This window comes from Lipophrys pholis (genome assembly GCF_963383615.2).
Source record: "Lipophrys pholis genome assembly, chromosome: 13".
NCBI lineage: Eukaryota > Metazoa > Chordata > Actinopteri > Blenniiformes > Blenniidae > Lipophrys > Lipophrys pholis.
In genome coordinates, this window is record NC_137632.1 from 11,539,141 (window position 1) to 11,555,621 (window position 16,481).

Genomic DNA, 16,481 nt, shown 5'->3' on the forward strand with positions numbered 1-16,481 from the left:
CTGCAGCTTTAAATGAGCTCTGTCTTTCCCCGCCTGTTCCATGCCTGTTTCCCAGTGGGGTTTGCGAGGAGGCGCCCACTCTGAATTTCAGAGGACAGAGCTCATCTACTGGTAGGAGGGTCAAAGGGAGTATCCACTCCCAGAGGGGGTGGCTATTTCCGCAGGTGATGTCAAAAAAGGGAAAATCACTGATTCGCCTGTATGAGCACACGTCCGCTAAAAGTCGAAGTAAGCAAGTGAAAGAGAGGACAGACTTTCTTCACTTCTGGGGCCTGATATGCAAGCTATAAGGACACGTAATACTGTTAGAAAACCATTATAAAATGAATTTTGCATAATATGGGACCTTTAAAGTAATGTAAGTAATGGCACATTTTCATTAACTTGCATTGCACTGCTGTTTAATGAAGAGCAAAAATGAGAATGTTTCATCTTGAAATACATTTAGGTTCCTACTTTATCAAGAAAGCTTTTCAGCCATTCGACCCGAGGGAGAAAATAGTTTCATAATTAATGCTGCAGAAGTATACGATAGGATCTTGCAGTGTGATAGTCAGAGACGCCACTGCAGCATTTTCAGCTGATCTGACGTGTCTTGCGTTGTGAGGCTTCTCAGGTGAGTCACACCTGCTGTGGAGTAAATTTCTTCAACATGATTCAAGAAGTGTTTCAGACCAGGACAATTTGTTCTTGGCACCAACCGTCCATTTAAGAACAAACATCCAACAACCCCTACCGATGTAGTTACTACAACAATGTTACACACACGGACTAAGAAGAGCTCCATCATGATGCGAGCACTGCAGGTAGAGTACCGAGAGCGGAGCGGCTGGAGCTGAGAGGCAGTATCACAGCTATATCTATTGTCCTAGAGCTGGTGTTGCGTTCGATCAGATGTACTGCTCGTGTATGAATACATGGAGAAAACACTCTTTGCACCTGCTGGTTAGACTTTTATAAAGAAATGGATTTTTCCTTTTTATCCTCTATTGCTCTGGGCCAATGAGGCTTTACAAACAGCTTTTTTTTTTCTTTTTTTTTTTTAAAACAATGTTTTCACTGAGGAAAATATACAAACATAAGGAGCTTTTTTCTTGCCCACTACAACTCAATTGAGTGTGTAAAAAAATCTCATCAGACTAAATGGAGTTTAACGTAACAAAAAAAATGCTCAAACTTAGTTTTGCTAAATGGTTGGAAAGGATTTAAATTAGTAAGGTAGTGTTATATTACGTTGAAGAGTTATTTTTATATAACAGCTGTTCCAAAATATAGAGTTGGTTAATTTGCATTCTTTTGATTCTTTTCTTTATTGAACTAGACCAGAGACCACTCTCCAACTGGAGCACAGATCATAACTGTTCAACTTTGAGCATCACTACTTTGAGAACGTTCTGTTTCTGTTTACTAAACCGTGACTAATTTGCTCTTTGGAAATTATAAATAATAATCCTAAAATGATGCCTAACCAAACAATCTGATTTAATTAAATTAGCTTTTGTTTTTCTACAACTGTATTAGTGTAAATTAGTCTAATAGAGCAGCGAACACACACACACACACACACACACACACACACACACACACACACACACACACACACACACACACACACACACACACACACACACACACACGCACAACCTGAAACGCAGGTTTTCTGGAGTGTAGAAGCCAATCAGAGAAAGCACACAGGATGAACATGCAAGCCCAACACATGAAGGCCTCCGACTCAAACCGCAGGTACTCTCACCACTACACCACCACCAAGTGCTCATGTAAATCAAAAATACGAAAATAAAAAGAACAAACTAGTGAGAAATCTGTATAGTTTTATTTTTACCAGATGCAAATGTTATCTGGTATTTAAGCAGAGAACAAATTAAAAACTAATTCCACCTTTTATTGTTATTGTTTTTGTTTTTTGTTTTTTTTATTAAAAACATTTTGCAATACGCAATTAGTGTACCGAGCAAAATTGTCAATGCGCATGATTGTAATGAAAATAAAGATTTAAAAGGAATAACAATGAGAGAAAATTAACAAAGGAGCTAATAAAAACAGTCCCCTGAACTCAGAATTGGTGGGATACTGGTCGTACCTGAGATAATTAAATAATTTATTCTTGAAAGGAGTCAAAGTGGAAATCAATTTAAATGAGTTCAGAGAGTTTTAGAGTTGAGGCCCATACAGTCTGATGAAAAGTTGATGCTTGAAGGTTTGACAAAGAGGTAAATGAAAGTCTTTTGGGTTCCTTGTTGTATTTAGGAATGAATAAAGCTTTCATTGCTTTACATTGTGAATCACTTTAAACCATTCACACACACTGATTGTTGCCATTCAAGACACTCTGTCCATCCATTGGGAGCCATTTGGGTTTCAATGCCTTGCTCAAGGACTTTTCAATATGTGGGTAGAGGGAGATGAGGCATCAAACCTGAAACATTCCTACTGGGGGATGACACGCTCCACTATCTGAGCAGCGTCACTACACCATAAAAATTGAGACTGAAGCAGCTGCTTGTTATGTTTTCCTCTTCCTGATTTTAACTAGAAAAAAAGCAAAAATAGCAACCTGAAATTGTTTGTCTAGACAGACTCGGTGTGTCACTGTTCAACTCCTTCAACTCTCTCCAACTTCCATCAGTAATGTGATTGAGCTGAATTTGGAGTCTCCCGGAGAACGGCTGTAAAACACAAGGCGAGGGAGGAGAGCGGCGGCTGTTCTGGGCGCGGCGGCTCTACTGCAGGGCAGCGAAGGGAGACAATGCACCCGCATAACCAGACACAAACACGCAAGATACAGAGGGAGATTGACGAGTAGAATCAGCAGCGTGATTAATGTGACAACCTTTAAGAAAAGGTTATGGATCCAGAGGGAACACTAATGTCTGTAGGACATGGAGGAGAAGCGGAGTGAAGAAAAGGGCAGGAGTCAAGCGAGGTGCAAAATTACAGGAATACTCCATTCATGTGAGGTACTGTACTCGGTCTTCAGCAGATTGCTCCTTGAAACAATCTCTCAGCGTGGAGTGCATTTTACCTCTCAGTGTCACGGCTAAACACGGAGGGATTTTCACACACTTGTTCAACTGCAACAACTTAACAGATACGGTAATATCCCTGCTTTCTCCAGTACTCCCATAGCTTCCTGGTTGTATTGAAGTCTGGGTAAATATACGTACAGAGCCAATTTGCAGAAGTTAGGATGATAAAACAAACAGGATATTGAGATTTTACTAAACCTTGAGAAATCTTAAAGATATTTTAAATGGAGAACAGCTCATGTTCTTCATCAAGCAGTAAAATTTACTCCACACTGGACAAAAATGGCCAAAAACTACAGATGACATATACTGTATGAATTGAGAGGCGCTTGTAACCACTGCTTAGCTATAGACAGCAGTTACATAAAAAAAAAAAAAAAAAATATATATATATATATATATATATAAGTTCATAACACTGTAAGGATTGAAAGAAAATCCCTTTTTCTCAGTGGAAGAAATTTTGGCTTCATTGGGTTTCCACTGGAATTACAAAGAATGAATGAATGAATGAATGAATGAATGAATGAATGAAGCACTTTCATGCAGGACATTTTTCGGTGTAAAAATTAGTTACACCTTACTATATTTCAATGAAGGTGGTTACGATTTTGTCAGACATTGTGAAGAATAATGTTTCATGAAATGTTTCAAGATTTGTAAGATAACATGCAAACGTCAGCTTTTCTCTGTTTCGTAAAGAAAAAGTTAAAAATGAAAGTCAAGGCCTGGAGTAACTATTTGAATGAAATATGAGAAATAATCTACATACAAATGTGGGAAAATCATGTTTCTTTGTTTCTTTGTTGTTGTTTTTTTAAGGTTAAAGCCTTCTACCAATTGTTCATACTGTTAAACGTTCTCTCTTTTTTAAAATCCTTTAGGGTCCAAAGTACACACACTGTATGTACCAATTTTCACATGTTCAACGGAAGCATTCCCAAAGCAAATTACTTTGAGTTACTTGATAGCTCCATCCGTCTCACATAATCTTGTATCTTGCGTTGTATTTTCCATCGCGACAATTCAGGAGGCAACTGGAACGATGTTATACCTTTTAACTTCCGCCTCGCCAGCAGTGTATTGTTTTCTGAACACAGTTCTCACGAGGGCCGGGATACTTTGATTTTAAAGTTGCTAAAGAGTTGATTGGTGCTTGGAAGGATGTTATATCATCTTCCCCCAGCAGAATACAACTCACTTTGAATCACGGTCAAACTTATTTGAATGCGCTCAGGGAGAACTCTTCTGTGAAATCACACAAAACTCTTCAACTTTGGCTGAAAATAGTGTGATGTAGTATTTCCATCAACTCATACGGCGATGTCCTGTGACGAAGGTCTGTCCAGTCTCCTGATCCCATTTTCCTCCGAGTGAACTACCACGTGATATTCCTGATTTGAGGACTATGGGTAGGGGCATTTCATGCTCTTCATTTTCTCTACCACAGTTTCCAGCTGCTGCTTACTGTACTGAGAGCTTGAAGTGCCACCGGGGAAATAAGAGACGCGGTGAATTCAGCGGGGAGTGTGCTCGGAATGAATATAAATATGAATAAAGGATGTGAATGCAAGACTTAAGTAAAACAATTGAATACACTTAAACTGGTATTAAATGTTTTTTTCACACACTTGTGGTCTTCGGAATATTTTTAAGCTGCTTCCTCACCGCACTGCGACAACTTGTGACTCATAAATCTCAGAATTGGTACTTTGCATAACTTGCATGAAAATTACAAGAATATCACAAACTCAAGGTTCAAGATGTGTTTGCATGCACGCTGCAAGACACTCACTGGACATTTGCACAACATTCTGGCGATAGTTGTGAGTTTTCGGCGGACCGATGAATGGCATGCAACAGTTAAGGGACATTTATTCTGTAGAATGGAGACACTTTATGCTTGCTAATGTAAAATTCTGACCACATACAGTACATATGGAGTAGTAAACAGGCCTTAAATGTGTAAAGCGAGCTATTTAGAAAATGTAGATAACTATAATGGCTATAGATGAGAGCCATTATAGTTATATAAATGGAAGAACCCTAATTAGAATCCTCTAATAATCCCAGTGAGAAATTCCATAGATTATGTTATCACAATGACTGTTTAGTGTGTGTTGGAATATTGCAAAATGATATTAAACCCTTTATCTGTTACAACCCCCAAAATGTACAATTACATATAAATTAAAAACAAACCAAGCATATAAGGATTTATGTTTTGTTTTTTTTATCCCCACCACATAGTTGTGGTTGTTTTGATGCAACTGTGGCATTGTCAGTCTATTATCATCCACAGTGTTCCCCATTTCTCTTGACTGTGACTGTTTGATGAAGTAGCACGCGTCTGGAAAATGACAGCAAAAAGACGTTTAAAAAATGTTTTTCTTGATGCTCGCGGACCTCAGAAGAGTAATTGAGCGAGATCAAGGTTGTTACCTTGCGAAGATAAATCAGCGACGGCAACGGACAGTAAACAGGCGGAGGTTTTACTCAAAGCAAAAACAGCTGCTTCAATCTCACGCGCACGCACCAAACGCACGCACACACTGTGTCTCCCATGCTGCATCACTCCAACATCCGTCAATCCCGTTGTTGTACAGGGACTCTGTCTGTCTTTACTTATTTACTGCTCGCTGTGTTACCCTTTGCTCTAAACAACTTTTTGCCCAGCTTGCAGAGATATATTGTTCTGCTTCTCCCTGTTGTGAAGCCCACCCTCAGGCACCTGCCACACAACCCAACTCCCACACTCGAGGATGTCCTGATGAGCAAATTTGGTTCACCCCCTTCCAAGCAACATGTGATCAGGCTGAAAGTACCACGTCCCTCTGAGCAGCCTCCAATCAGAGGGACTCTGTGGGCTGAAATCATGTCATTGAGGCAAAATTACCGACAATTAAAAGCCAGTTGTCTGTAACACTGACATTGGCTGAGGATCAAACGGGGCTGCTTCTCCCGTTACTCAGTGTTGCATGGGGGTTCAGTGGAAATGTTCATGGGTCGCTGGCTCTTTTTTTTCTTTTTTTTTTTTTTTAAATCTATGCTAAATAGCATGCTTTGAGGGCTGAGGCAGTAGCTGTCAGTGTGGTGGTCGTGTTGGCCACTCGCACATCCGCTACTGCATGAAATTTTATGCATACATATGTAGTTTCTCTGGCAAGAATACCAATTTTGCTATTCCAGAGACCTGTCCGAGCCTTTGAATCCATGTTCATTAGAATTTGTGCCGACACAAATTTTGGTCAGAATAACTCGATTTGTTAAAGGTTTGTACTCACAACCTGAATCTCTCATTTTTTGTTCTTACTCTTCTTTTATTTAGAGACAAATAGCAGCAAAAATGTATTCTTTTATTAATTATAACCAAATGATTGGATTTTTGTAATTATTTTATCCCCGAGCTATCATACACATGCAATTTTGATGCATTTGGTTTTGCTCATTTGTGTGGCACTGTGGAATAGTCTCCTGTATTTAAAAAAAAATAATACATATATACATTTGTATTTCAAATAAGAATATGTCAAATAAACATTTAAAGTTATTCATTGCTATAACCAGCTAGTTTACAGTAACACACATGTTCAAACCAGGGTGGTTATAAGTGCCATGGAAACAAATTGAAACGTTTGAATTTAAATCAGAACTGTTCCTATAGTTACAGTCTATATAAAGATGTACTATATATTTCAAATTGAAAACATCTCACAAGCACAAGAAGAGTTTGGCTTTATAATGAAGATGGATCACAATCAACATTACCAATAATATCTTATGATGTGGAAAGCAAGTCCAGAATTAAACAAGAAATTCATGAGACAAAGCATATGTGAGAATTGGGGGGGGGGGGGGGGGGCACAATGTGGTTGGCTCTTGGTGATGAGGGGCTATTAAATCCTGGTTTAATAGGTTGTCATTTTGGTGCATTGCTGCCACCTGTTGTTGAGTGTAATACTTCAGTTGTATTGATATGACAGATGCTCTCAATATGCCCCGGTGAGCGTGAACATGTGAACTAAGTAGAGAGAATCAGCTCTATAATGGTACAACTGTTCAAACGCTCTTCATTCAACCTTTTAGCAATTTAACGGCAGCGTTGCTTTCAGCTGTTTTTATCTTTCCTCGCTTTGTTGGGAACATTCCAGAGAATATGTCCACTACTGGATAATCACTGAAGCAAATAAGGAGAGCAGTATCATCACACCCACAATATTATGTCACATAAATGTTTCAAAGAACAGGGAAAAAAGAACATTCAGGGAACGTCTAATGCTTTTTTTTTAGTATCAATCTACTGTTTTTCAATGTGAATATCTTAGAACCTGCTTAAAAATCAATATGCTGTATGGATCTGGGATACTGAGAACGTCCCGGTGTTCTAATGTTCACAGTATTGTTTTATTGAATACTTCAGAATGATAAAAACAGTACTTGGAGTATGAAATGAAAATCAGTTCCCTTTCACAGCTGTAGCTGTAAGACATTTTTCAAACATATCGTTCAGACATACAGTAGCTTTCATGCATGCCTTCATTAGACTCCTTCCATATCCATTAAACGCATCTATTTGAATTACACCGAGCTTTAGTATTCCAGTCAGCAGCGGCTTCTCCCTCAGCTCCACTCTTCATCCCTTGCTTGAGTTTCCATTTTTATCCATACTTTTAAATTCTTCTTCCATCTCTGTTTAATGGCCCCTGTTTAGTTTGTGCTCCAGTGAAGTCATGCTGCTGCTGGTGCTGCTTTGGAGATGAGTAGTCGGGGGTAGGAATAAGCTGTTAAGCTGCAATATGCATCCATTATTGATCCATGATTAACCAGAGTTCAGCACAGTTTTTGACGTCAACGCACAAAAGTGAAGCTGCGAAATCTTGGCAAAGCGATGTGGCTTTGTCACAACAAAGACAAGTTAACTTTGACTATCACACTGGTGGGGAAGCAGCCTTAAGTCTCAACTTTCCGTGCGGCTTTTTGATAAAGAGCAGGAAATGACTGTAGGGGTAGTATTGATGATAACACAGTCCAGAAGTAAGAGTATCCTGTCATCATACCCTCCTCCCCATTCCACAGCCATCTGTATCACTCAGGGAAAGCCTCCTCCAGACAGCTCTGCATACTCACTGATCTTGATGTATTTTGACACTGATGGTGCACACAGCTGACCTTCGGGCTGTCGAGTGCACTCAAACAACACTTGCTGTATGTGTTTATGTCCCCATTTTAATGAGGATGTGGCTGCAGCCAGCAGACTCCAGAAGCAATAGCCAGGATGTAGCTGCAGCGAGCTAAGCTGTAATCGCAGCTCCGAGTGCGGTTCAGCATTCTCACTGGTGGCACTCCTGTTGGGACAAATCTTTATCACATACACCCGAGGCGTGTATTTGGCAGTGGTTTCTTCAGACCAACAACACCAAACAGCTTTTTTTTTTTACAGCATGTCACTCACTCTATGGGATATATTATAGAAGGTCTTAGGCGGGCACTCGGTGTCCTGGAGGAAAACTATCATGCATATCCTCCTGCTCCAAAACAACTAAAATGAATGAACGTTTCTTCATGAAGCTCAGCAGAGAGCGTGTTAATCAGCCACCTGTTATACAATCGCGTGTTGAAGCAGGAACATGTTGAAAACATTCTGGAATGTGGCTCTGGAATGAGGTATCGACCCACTCGCATTATGTCATTGATTGGTAAGTCCTCGTCCCAGAGAGCGACTGCCATGTATGTTTAAGTTGTGTTCCTACTAAAAGATCGCTAAATTGGGAAAAGAAAAAAAAAAATCTTGATCAAGCTCTGCAGAAAGCCTGATAACAAACCATTCATTCTAGTCAGTCTTTTTAATGCAGGGCAGCATCTAGAACATGGAGGACAGAGACACATTCATGACCACAATCTGTCACCCTCCGTAAACTGAAACATTTTCCTCTGTGAAATGAGGTGAATCATCATTCAATATGAAAAAAAACAAAAAACAAATGACACAGAAACCTTAAAGATTTCCTTTTTTTTTGTTCTACATATACTGGATAAGGTTCCATGGATTGTTTGCTGGGTAGGAAGGGCCGAGGCAGCGCTGAGAGCAGCTTTACAGTCAGGGCAGAAATCACACGGCACTCTCCACTTTACCTGCCGGCCCAGACGGCTCTCTAGGGGGTCGATCGCATCATTAAATATTCACATGACACCACTCACAGGACATCTTCTTAGGAAAGGTTTACCTCGGCCAACACTTGTCCGATCTTTGTTTTTCACCAAAATGCGCTGTGACATGTCTGAAGTTCAACAGAGTGCGTCTCCTTGGAGGTCGATGTTAGAATGAAGGGCAACTTTAACTTTGTTCTTGTAGCTTGTCAGTCTGAGGCAGAATTATCAACTTTTACATGATTCTTGCATTTGTTGTACTTATCAATGACACACAGGAAGAACCGATGACACTGACATATTATGTATTTCTGGGGTTTAGTATTTGAAGATATTGCCAGGTCCAACAGTGAAACATGGATGAAATCTTGTCCAATGTATGTGTGTTTTTAAGTAGACCTGGTGTGACCGGCTAACAAATGTGTAGAATATCTCAAATCTGCAACAGGTTTGACGCATGAAAGCTGAAACCTCATTATTTTATAACAATGACATGTTCGGGATTTAGTTGGGTCACTTTTGCTCACTTTCTGTGTCCATAGATTGCCACTATGTCCTGATTCCCAATTATTGCAGCCTGTCTTGGCAGGTAGGAAGAAACCGTGGAAGGGAAACAGTTCAAGCTCCGTTTTGTAAATTCATTGCTCTGGTGCAAGGGTTCAGTTTCCAAGGGCAATATATAGAAACCAAGTGAAATACCCTCATTAGTGAGACTTTCCATTTGCCAATTAGTGCTCAACCTTGAAGTTCCATATGCAGACAAAAGTCACCATCTGTCAGCACAATGCAGGGCGGCCTCGTGTGATGGTTGTGTGCTCATCGCTGTCTTACTGTGTTTGTTTTGGCTGCAGGAACTTCTACTACATCACCATGCTGCGTGACCCAGTCTCCCGCTACCTGAGTGAGTGGAAACACGTCCAGCGTGGAGCCACATGGAAGACTGCCCTCCATATGTGTGATGGACGCTCTCCCACCCAGGACGAGCTGCCCACCTGCTACAGTGGAGACGACTGGTCCGGAGTCACCCTGACCGAGTTCATGAACTGCCCGTCAAACCTGGCCAATAACCGTCAGGTGCGCATGCTGGCCGACCTGAGCTTGGTGGGCTGCTACAACCTGTCCTCCATGAACGAGAGCCAACGGAACCACATCCTTCTGAGCAGCGCCATGAGCAACCTGAAGAACATGGCCTTTTACGGCCTGACGGAGTTTCAGCGCAAAACGCAGTACCTGTTTGAGCGGACGTTCAGCCTGCGCTTCATCGCCGCCTTCACGCAGATCAACAGCACGCGAGCGGCCAACGTGGACCTGAGCGAGCTGGTGCGCAGACGCATCGAGGAACTCAACTTCCTGGACGTGCAGTTGTACGAGTATGCAAAAGACCTTTTCCTCCAGCGTTTCCAGTTCACTCGGCAGAGGGAGCACCAGGAGGTGCGCTTGAAGAGGCGCGAGGAGAGGCGTTGGCTGCGGGAGCAGAGGGAGCAGGGCAGACCCTGGCTGCCCAGACACAGAGGGGGTGGAAACAGAGGTGACAAAGTGGGAAGAGGGTTCGAGAAGGAATCTGTGAGCGACTTCCCAGCCACCACTGAGGACTACACAAGCCAAGTGGCCCGTTGGTGAGAGGAGAGAGAAGAAAGAGAGACAGAGCAGTTGATGGATATCCCTCACAGACTATTTGAACATTTTGTTTGATTCTCTTTTGTCTCTCTCTGTGTCTCTCTATTGATCTGTCTCCTGCATCTATCTGTTTTGTCAGCTTCAGTGTGATCTGAGTGTGTTGCTATTTCTTTATGAAAATGCCAAGTCTGTGAGTCTCACAGCAGCAGCTCTGTCTTGGAGTGCCCTTTGGTGTCTTAAATCTTTAAATGCTGTTCATATATTTCATGTCATTTTAATTGTTGCCTTGGTTATTTATAATTTATCGGATACGACTGTATATCCTAGTGAAATTTAAAAGCATAAACAATAGAGGCCGCTATAGATTGCATTGAGTTTTATGACGTTCAGGCAAAGGATGTCATTAAAGTCTTTGCCTATGTTGCAACTGGTAGAAAACAGATTTCATCTGAGAGGTTTAGCAGGAAAAAAAAAAAATGGTTGCATGTCACACATCCACAATATCCTTTAAATTGGGGGAAGTGAATTTCAAATAAGATACATTGCAGAGTCAAAATGAATAAACACAATGTAAATGTATTTCATCTTAATTCAAAGCCAATGAAGCCATTCGTTAATGTCACATTGTATGCATGCGGTATCTATCTTCAAACCAAACTAATTAAACTTGTTTCTGATGCAGTTCTTTTGTTTACAGTGCAATAAATATTGTTTTCTCAAGTGCGATACCTTGCTGACTTAAAAAAATAAAATAAAAAAACGATTCCAAAGACAACACGGGGACCATCAGACGTCCTCCTGCTGAACAGAACTAAACACAGGCCTTCCCTGTATTTTTGGTAGAACATGTTACTTGTTGGTGAAGAAGACCTATTTTGTGGATAATTACTTTTTGAAGTAGTGGGTAGTAGGAGATTTAGAAAAAAAAAAATAAAGTTGGTACAGGTGACGAATTGTGTCAGTGTGGCTGGTTATGTGGCCTGACTGTGAATGAGATGATCAGCATTCAGTCCTCATGCCCCGCTCCGTCACACTGGCTGCTTTTACATATTTGTAGAGCTGACGGCTACTGCACTGTGGGCAGCGAGAGCGCTCTAACACCAGCAGCAGAGTGCCGGGATACAAAGACGAGCCTCAAAGCAGATAGTTGAGAAATAAAGCGTTTCTGTCATTTCCTCTCCCTGATAGTTCTCCAGTCCCTCACATCCAGCTTGTTTTTATCTGCTTAAATAGGCTTCAGCTGCTCTGAGGCTTTTTGTGCCTCTTATCTCATATTCACTCACAACCCTTGCTTATCAAATTAAATGTTCACTAGATGTCAACACTGAAGTCGTGGCTGCTGCTATCTAACGGCGTTTTCTCATGTTTCTTCTCTCGACTGAAGTTACTTCTAAAATACCTCATGTCACACAGTTTTGTTCTTTGTTTTGTGACTGACACGTGCAGTTTGGTGCAGTCACTGTGCTGAACGCATGCTGGTTCGGTGTTTGGAGATGTGTGTAACAACATGGATGGGTGCGAGCAGAAGAAAGACGAGATATTTAGCGGATTAATGTCATTCAGTCAAGTGTTTCAACTGCAGCTATATAACAGCTCTGAATATTGGACTGTTCTTTACATAATTTAGAAATCATCCCTTTTAGAGCGGCAATGGAATAATATGTGATAATTTGTCGAAGTCCTATGAATGATTTGGGGTGCTCAAAATGCTTCACCATTTTTACTCAAAAACCATTACAATTGAGTGTAAAAAAACTGTTTTAATCTGAAATGTGTAATAAAATGTGCATTCAGATACTTTTGCTCATGGGAAAGCAATGACTGCCCTCGACTGGACGGTTTATTTACTCATGAACTTTGTCAGGAATCTTCTTTCCCTCCTTTCTTGGTATCTGAACATCACCTGTTTCAGTAGTTTTGACAGAAAAGTCCTCATGAGGACATCTTCAAACCGAAAAAAATAGAACAATGTTGATTTGGTCTTTGCTTCAGTTGATAGAAAATTTTAGTTTTTCAAGCAATGCGCCTTTCATATTCTTCTTTGGTGTAATCAAATGCCCCTTTTTAATACCCAGCCAAAGAAAGTGACAGCTTGTCAAACTTCAGGAGAAAATAATGTTTTCACATAGGACATTTACTTGTCATTAGAAATTTCTCAATTTGCCCCAAAATATATTTCTTACAACACGGTAGGGTAGAAATTAGAGCTTTTGCATCACAGTAAGGAACCCCCCCCCCCCCAGTTCCAGTTAGGGGTTGTGGCCCTTTCTGTTTGGAGTTTGCATGTTCCCTCTGTGCGTGCCTGGGTTTTCTCCCGCATACATTTGAGAGTAATTGGTGACTTTTGCCCCTGGATGTCAAAGTGAGTGATGTGGTTGTCTGTCTCTCTGTGTTTGGCCTGTGATGGACTGGAAACCTGTCCAGGATATATTCTGACCCCCCCCCCCCCCCCGAAAGTCATCTGACTCAGCTCAACTCCAGCTCCCCCGTGACTCTCAGCTGGATGAAGAGAACAGAAGAAGATGGCATGTCTTACATGTGAAGGCAGGAGAGGCACATGTATAAATAATAAAAGTAGCAGTAATCTTTTTAGCTCACAGGGTTTTATGGTTCCTCTATGGTCCCTTTGTGTATATTAATGTTATTAGTTATACTGATGCTTTGATGAAAAGTTAAAATGTCTGCTGTGAAAAAAGTCCACTGTAGAACTATTATCTTTAACAATTCAGGCCGAGATCACATTACCTGCTAATTCTATTACAACTGGAGCAAAGTAAGATTTCTTTTTATTATTCTCCAAAGGGCATTTATTTTAGTTGTACTTTACAGTACAGCCTGTAATTTACAGAGCAATTTGATTGTGTATCGTGAGCACAGCTACAGCGGAATAATAAAGAGGAGATAAGCCCACGAGGTAAAAGTGGAATGGATTGTTACGATTTATTTTAATACAACTAACTCCTGCATCACAATGTGACTGCAAAAATACAACGATGACTGGCTTTAGCAGTGAGCCTTGGTAACATCAGCCGTGGAAGTACTACATAGCTCTTAATGAAACACTGTTAAAACACTTGAAAACACAATTTATACATAGTCACTCAATGTATGTGTGCCATTGTATTACTGTACTTTTGCCCTAAAGAAAAACTCCCAAATTGTGCCCTCAACTGTGTATCATTGCCTCTGTATGATCAGTAAATGATAGAATGATAGAAGGTAAAGGATGAGGTCTCATCACCTTGTGAACAATAATCCTATTTTTGCTGCATATTGCACTCACTGCACCATGGTTTATATATGGTATGGTATATATATAAATACACATACATACATACATTAAAGTGGTCACCAAATAATCTCCAATGGCAAATGTTCCCCTTGAAGTGGTGCAACTCTAAGTCTGTGGTGTAAATAAAAAGCTAAATAAAAGCAAACAGTTAGACTTTTACTCTTAATTATACTGCCACTCCCAGAAAAGTGTGACATGCCACTTTGTGTCAGGAGGATATTCCCAAAACTTGTACTGCCACTCCATGAACGTGCATTTCGAGAAAAAAAAGAAGCTGATTTATCTGTTTATTTGAATGATTTCACTCGTTGCTAAAGAATGGCTTTGCCTGGTGGTAATCAGTTATAATAGAAGAGTGTAAGAATTTCTATGTACTGTACATATCAGAAGTCTTGTGATGAAATGAACAACCTTTAAAAGGAAAAAAAAAAAAGCCTTTTGGCTTGTTATATTTAATCTGCCATTTTTCTTGTCAGACTTGGAAAAAAAAGAGTGCTCATCAGAAATAAATCCGTTGAATGTCCATGACTTTATTTTGTGTGATGTTTTTAAATTCTCGGTCTCGCATTCGTTGAGTTTTCCTAGTGGTGATTATTACACCTCAGTCCATCATGGGATACATCCGCCCACCATATCTACATATCAAGGTGCAGGAGGCTGAACTCTGTCCCAGGAAAGAGTACAACAGTAAGAGATCATCACCTCACTACTGTACACACAAACCTGATTAACATTTACACAAGTAATCTAATTCAGCATTTTTCAGTAATTCTTTTTCTACTAACAAATATACAAATATGTTGATTAATAAAGCCATTTGATCTGCATTTGCCACAATATATATTTGTTATTGGCCTGGCTATATGCAAATTTGTTCACAACAGTGTGATTTATATATGATTCAGTGTATTTCAGAGCAATGTGCTGTGACTGGAAACGTTGCACATACACAGGTTAGTTGAATGAAATTTATTAAAAAGTAATCAATTCTTTTAAAAAGCACTTTATTTTCAGTTTTCCATAATTACAATGGAGTCAATTTTACAGGACTTTTCATGTCTGTTCGCATCTATCAAACTTCTCACTCACCCAGGTTCTTATCTTCTGACTCGATGTTTGCATTATTGGATCAAAATTTGTAGGGAATCGTATTCCCTACATTTGATGTAGGGAACACGAGTGCAATGATAAATGTCGTTGACCAGGTCGTGACTGAAAATGAGAACCAGCTCTCAACTAACTTACCTGGTTTAAAAAAAAAAAAAAAAGTAAATAAATAAATAAATAAATAAATATGTGAGAATGATAACTGGACTACTCAAATCAAGTACAGATATCTGGAAAACATTCGTGACATCAGCAAATTATACTTACCTTCTGTTATTATCCTGTCACATTCAGTGACTTTGGAAGAACAAAATTGCAAAATTCTCTCCATCTTTCCTGAGATGTTAGAGATGGACATCAGGAGTGCTGCCAACTACAGGACTACGCATCTCACACATTTTATTATAATGAATAAAAATATATATAGTTTTCCTCCTCATTTAAATTATTATGTTTCATTCATGCGATGGCTTTCTTTAAGTGAGGACGAAATATATTAAACACAATATAGAAACGGAATAATTTTACTACTAATTCCACCTTGAGCCTAGCTGACTCTGTACAGACATTGGTAAACTTTAATGTGGGCAGTGAAATTAATTTGAATAAAGTGAGATAGCTGTGAATTTGCATTAAATTAAGTTTGCATATAAATCTAATTAAGTTTACCAATTTGTTTTTTACATTCATATAATCCCATTGGATCAGACTAAGGTTAACCATTTTCTAAACAAAATTTGTTGGAGAAGATATTAAATGGTTGAGGTATGAATATTAGGATATTTGTCAGGTCTAATTTTATAATGTCTATCACGTCTTCACCGACACTGTAAACCCTCGATGACTCCTTGGTGTGATTTTATCTCATGTTGAGCCTTTGATTTGAGAAAATATACTTTGTAAAAGACTGACATCTAGCGTTTGAATTATGTACCTGCAGTTCACCCGGATAATATTGGACTGCGTTTGCGGAAATATATTGGAAATTAAGACATTACAAAGTCCCTTGATGACATTTTACTGCAACATCAAAACAATTAAAAGTTGACTAAAAATGTGCCTCTCTTCTATAAATGAAACAGGGTTAATTCTGAAATACAACTGAGATGTTGTTGTTGTTGTTTTTGTTGTTGTTTTTGTTGTTGTCGCCGCCGTCGTCGTCGTCGTCGTCGTCGTCGTTGTTGTTGTTGTTGTTGTTGTTGTTGTTGTTGTTGTTGTTGTTGTTGTTGTTTGTAAAAGGTTTACCATTGGATTTAAACTCAAGTGGATTA

At 39.7% G+C, this 16,481-nt stretch overlaps 1 protein-coding gene across 1 annotated transcript in view; it reads left to right on the top strand.

Moving 5' to 3' along the window:
* The window catches only part of hs6st3b (heparan sulfate 6-O-sulfotransferase 3b), a 74,034-nt gene extending 62,483 nt beyond the window's left edge, over positions 1–11,551 (top strand). The window contains exon 2 of the mRNA XM_080477978.1: positions 10,046–11,551. Coding sequence (XP_080334104.1) covers positions 10,046–10,814 — 769 coding nt within the window. The 3' untranslated portion in view covers positions 10,815–11,551. The remainder of the gene's footprint in view (positions 1–10,045) is intronic.
* The last annotated feature ends 4,930 nt before the right edge of the window (positions 11,552–16,481 follow it).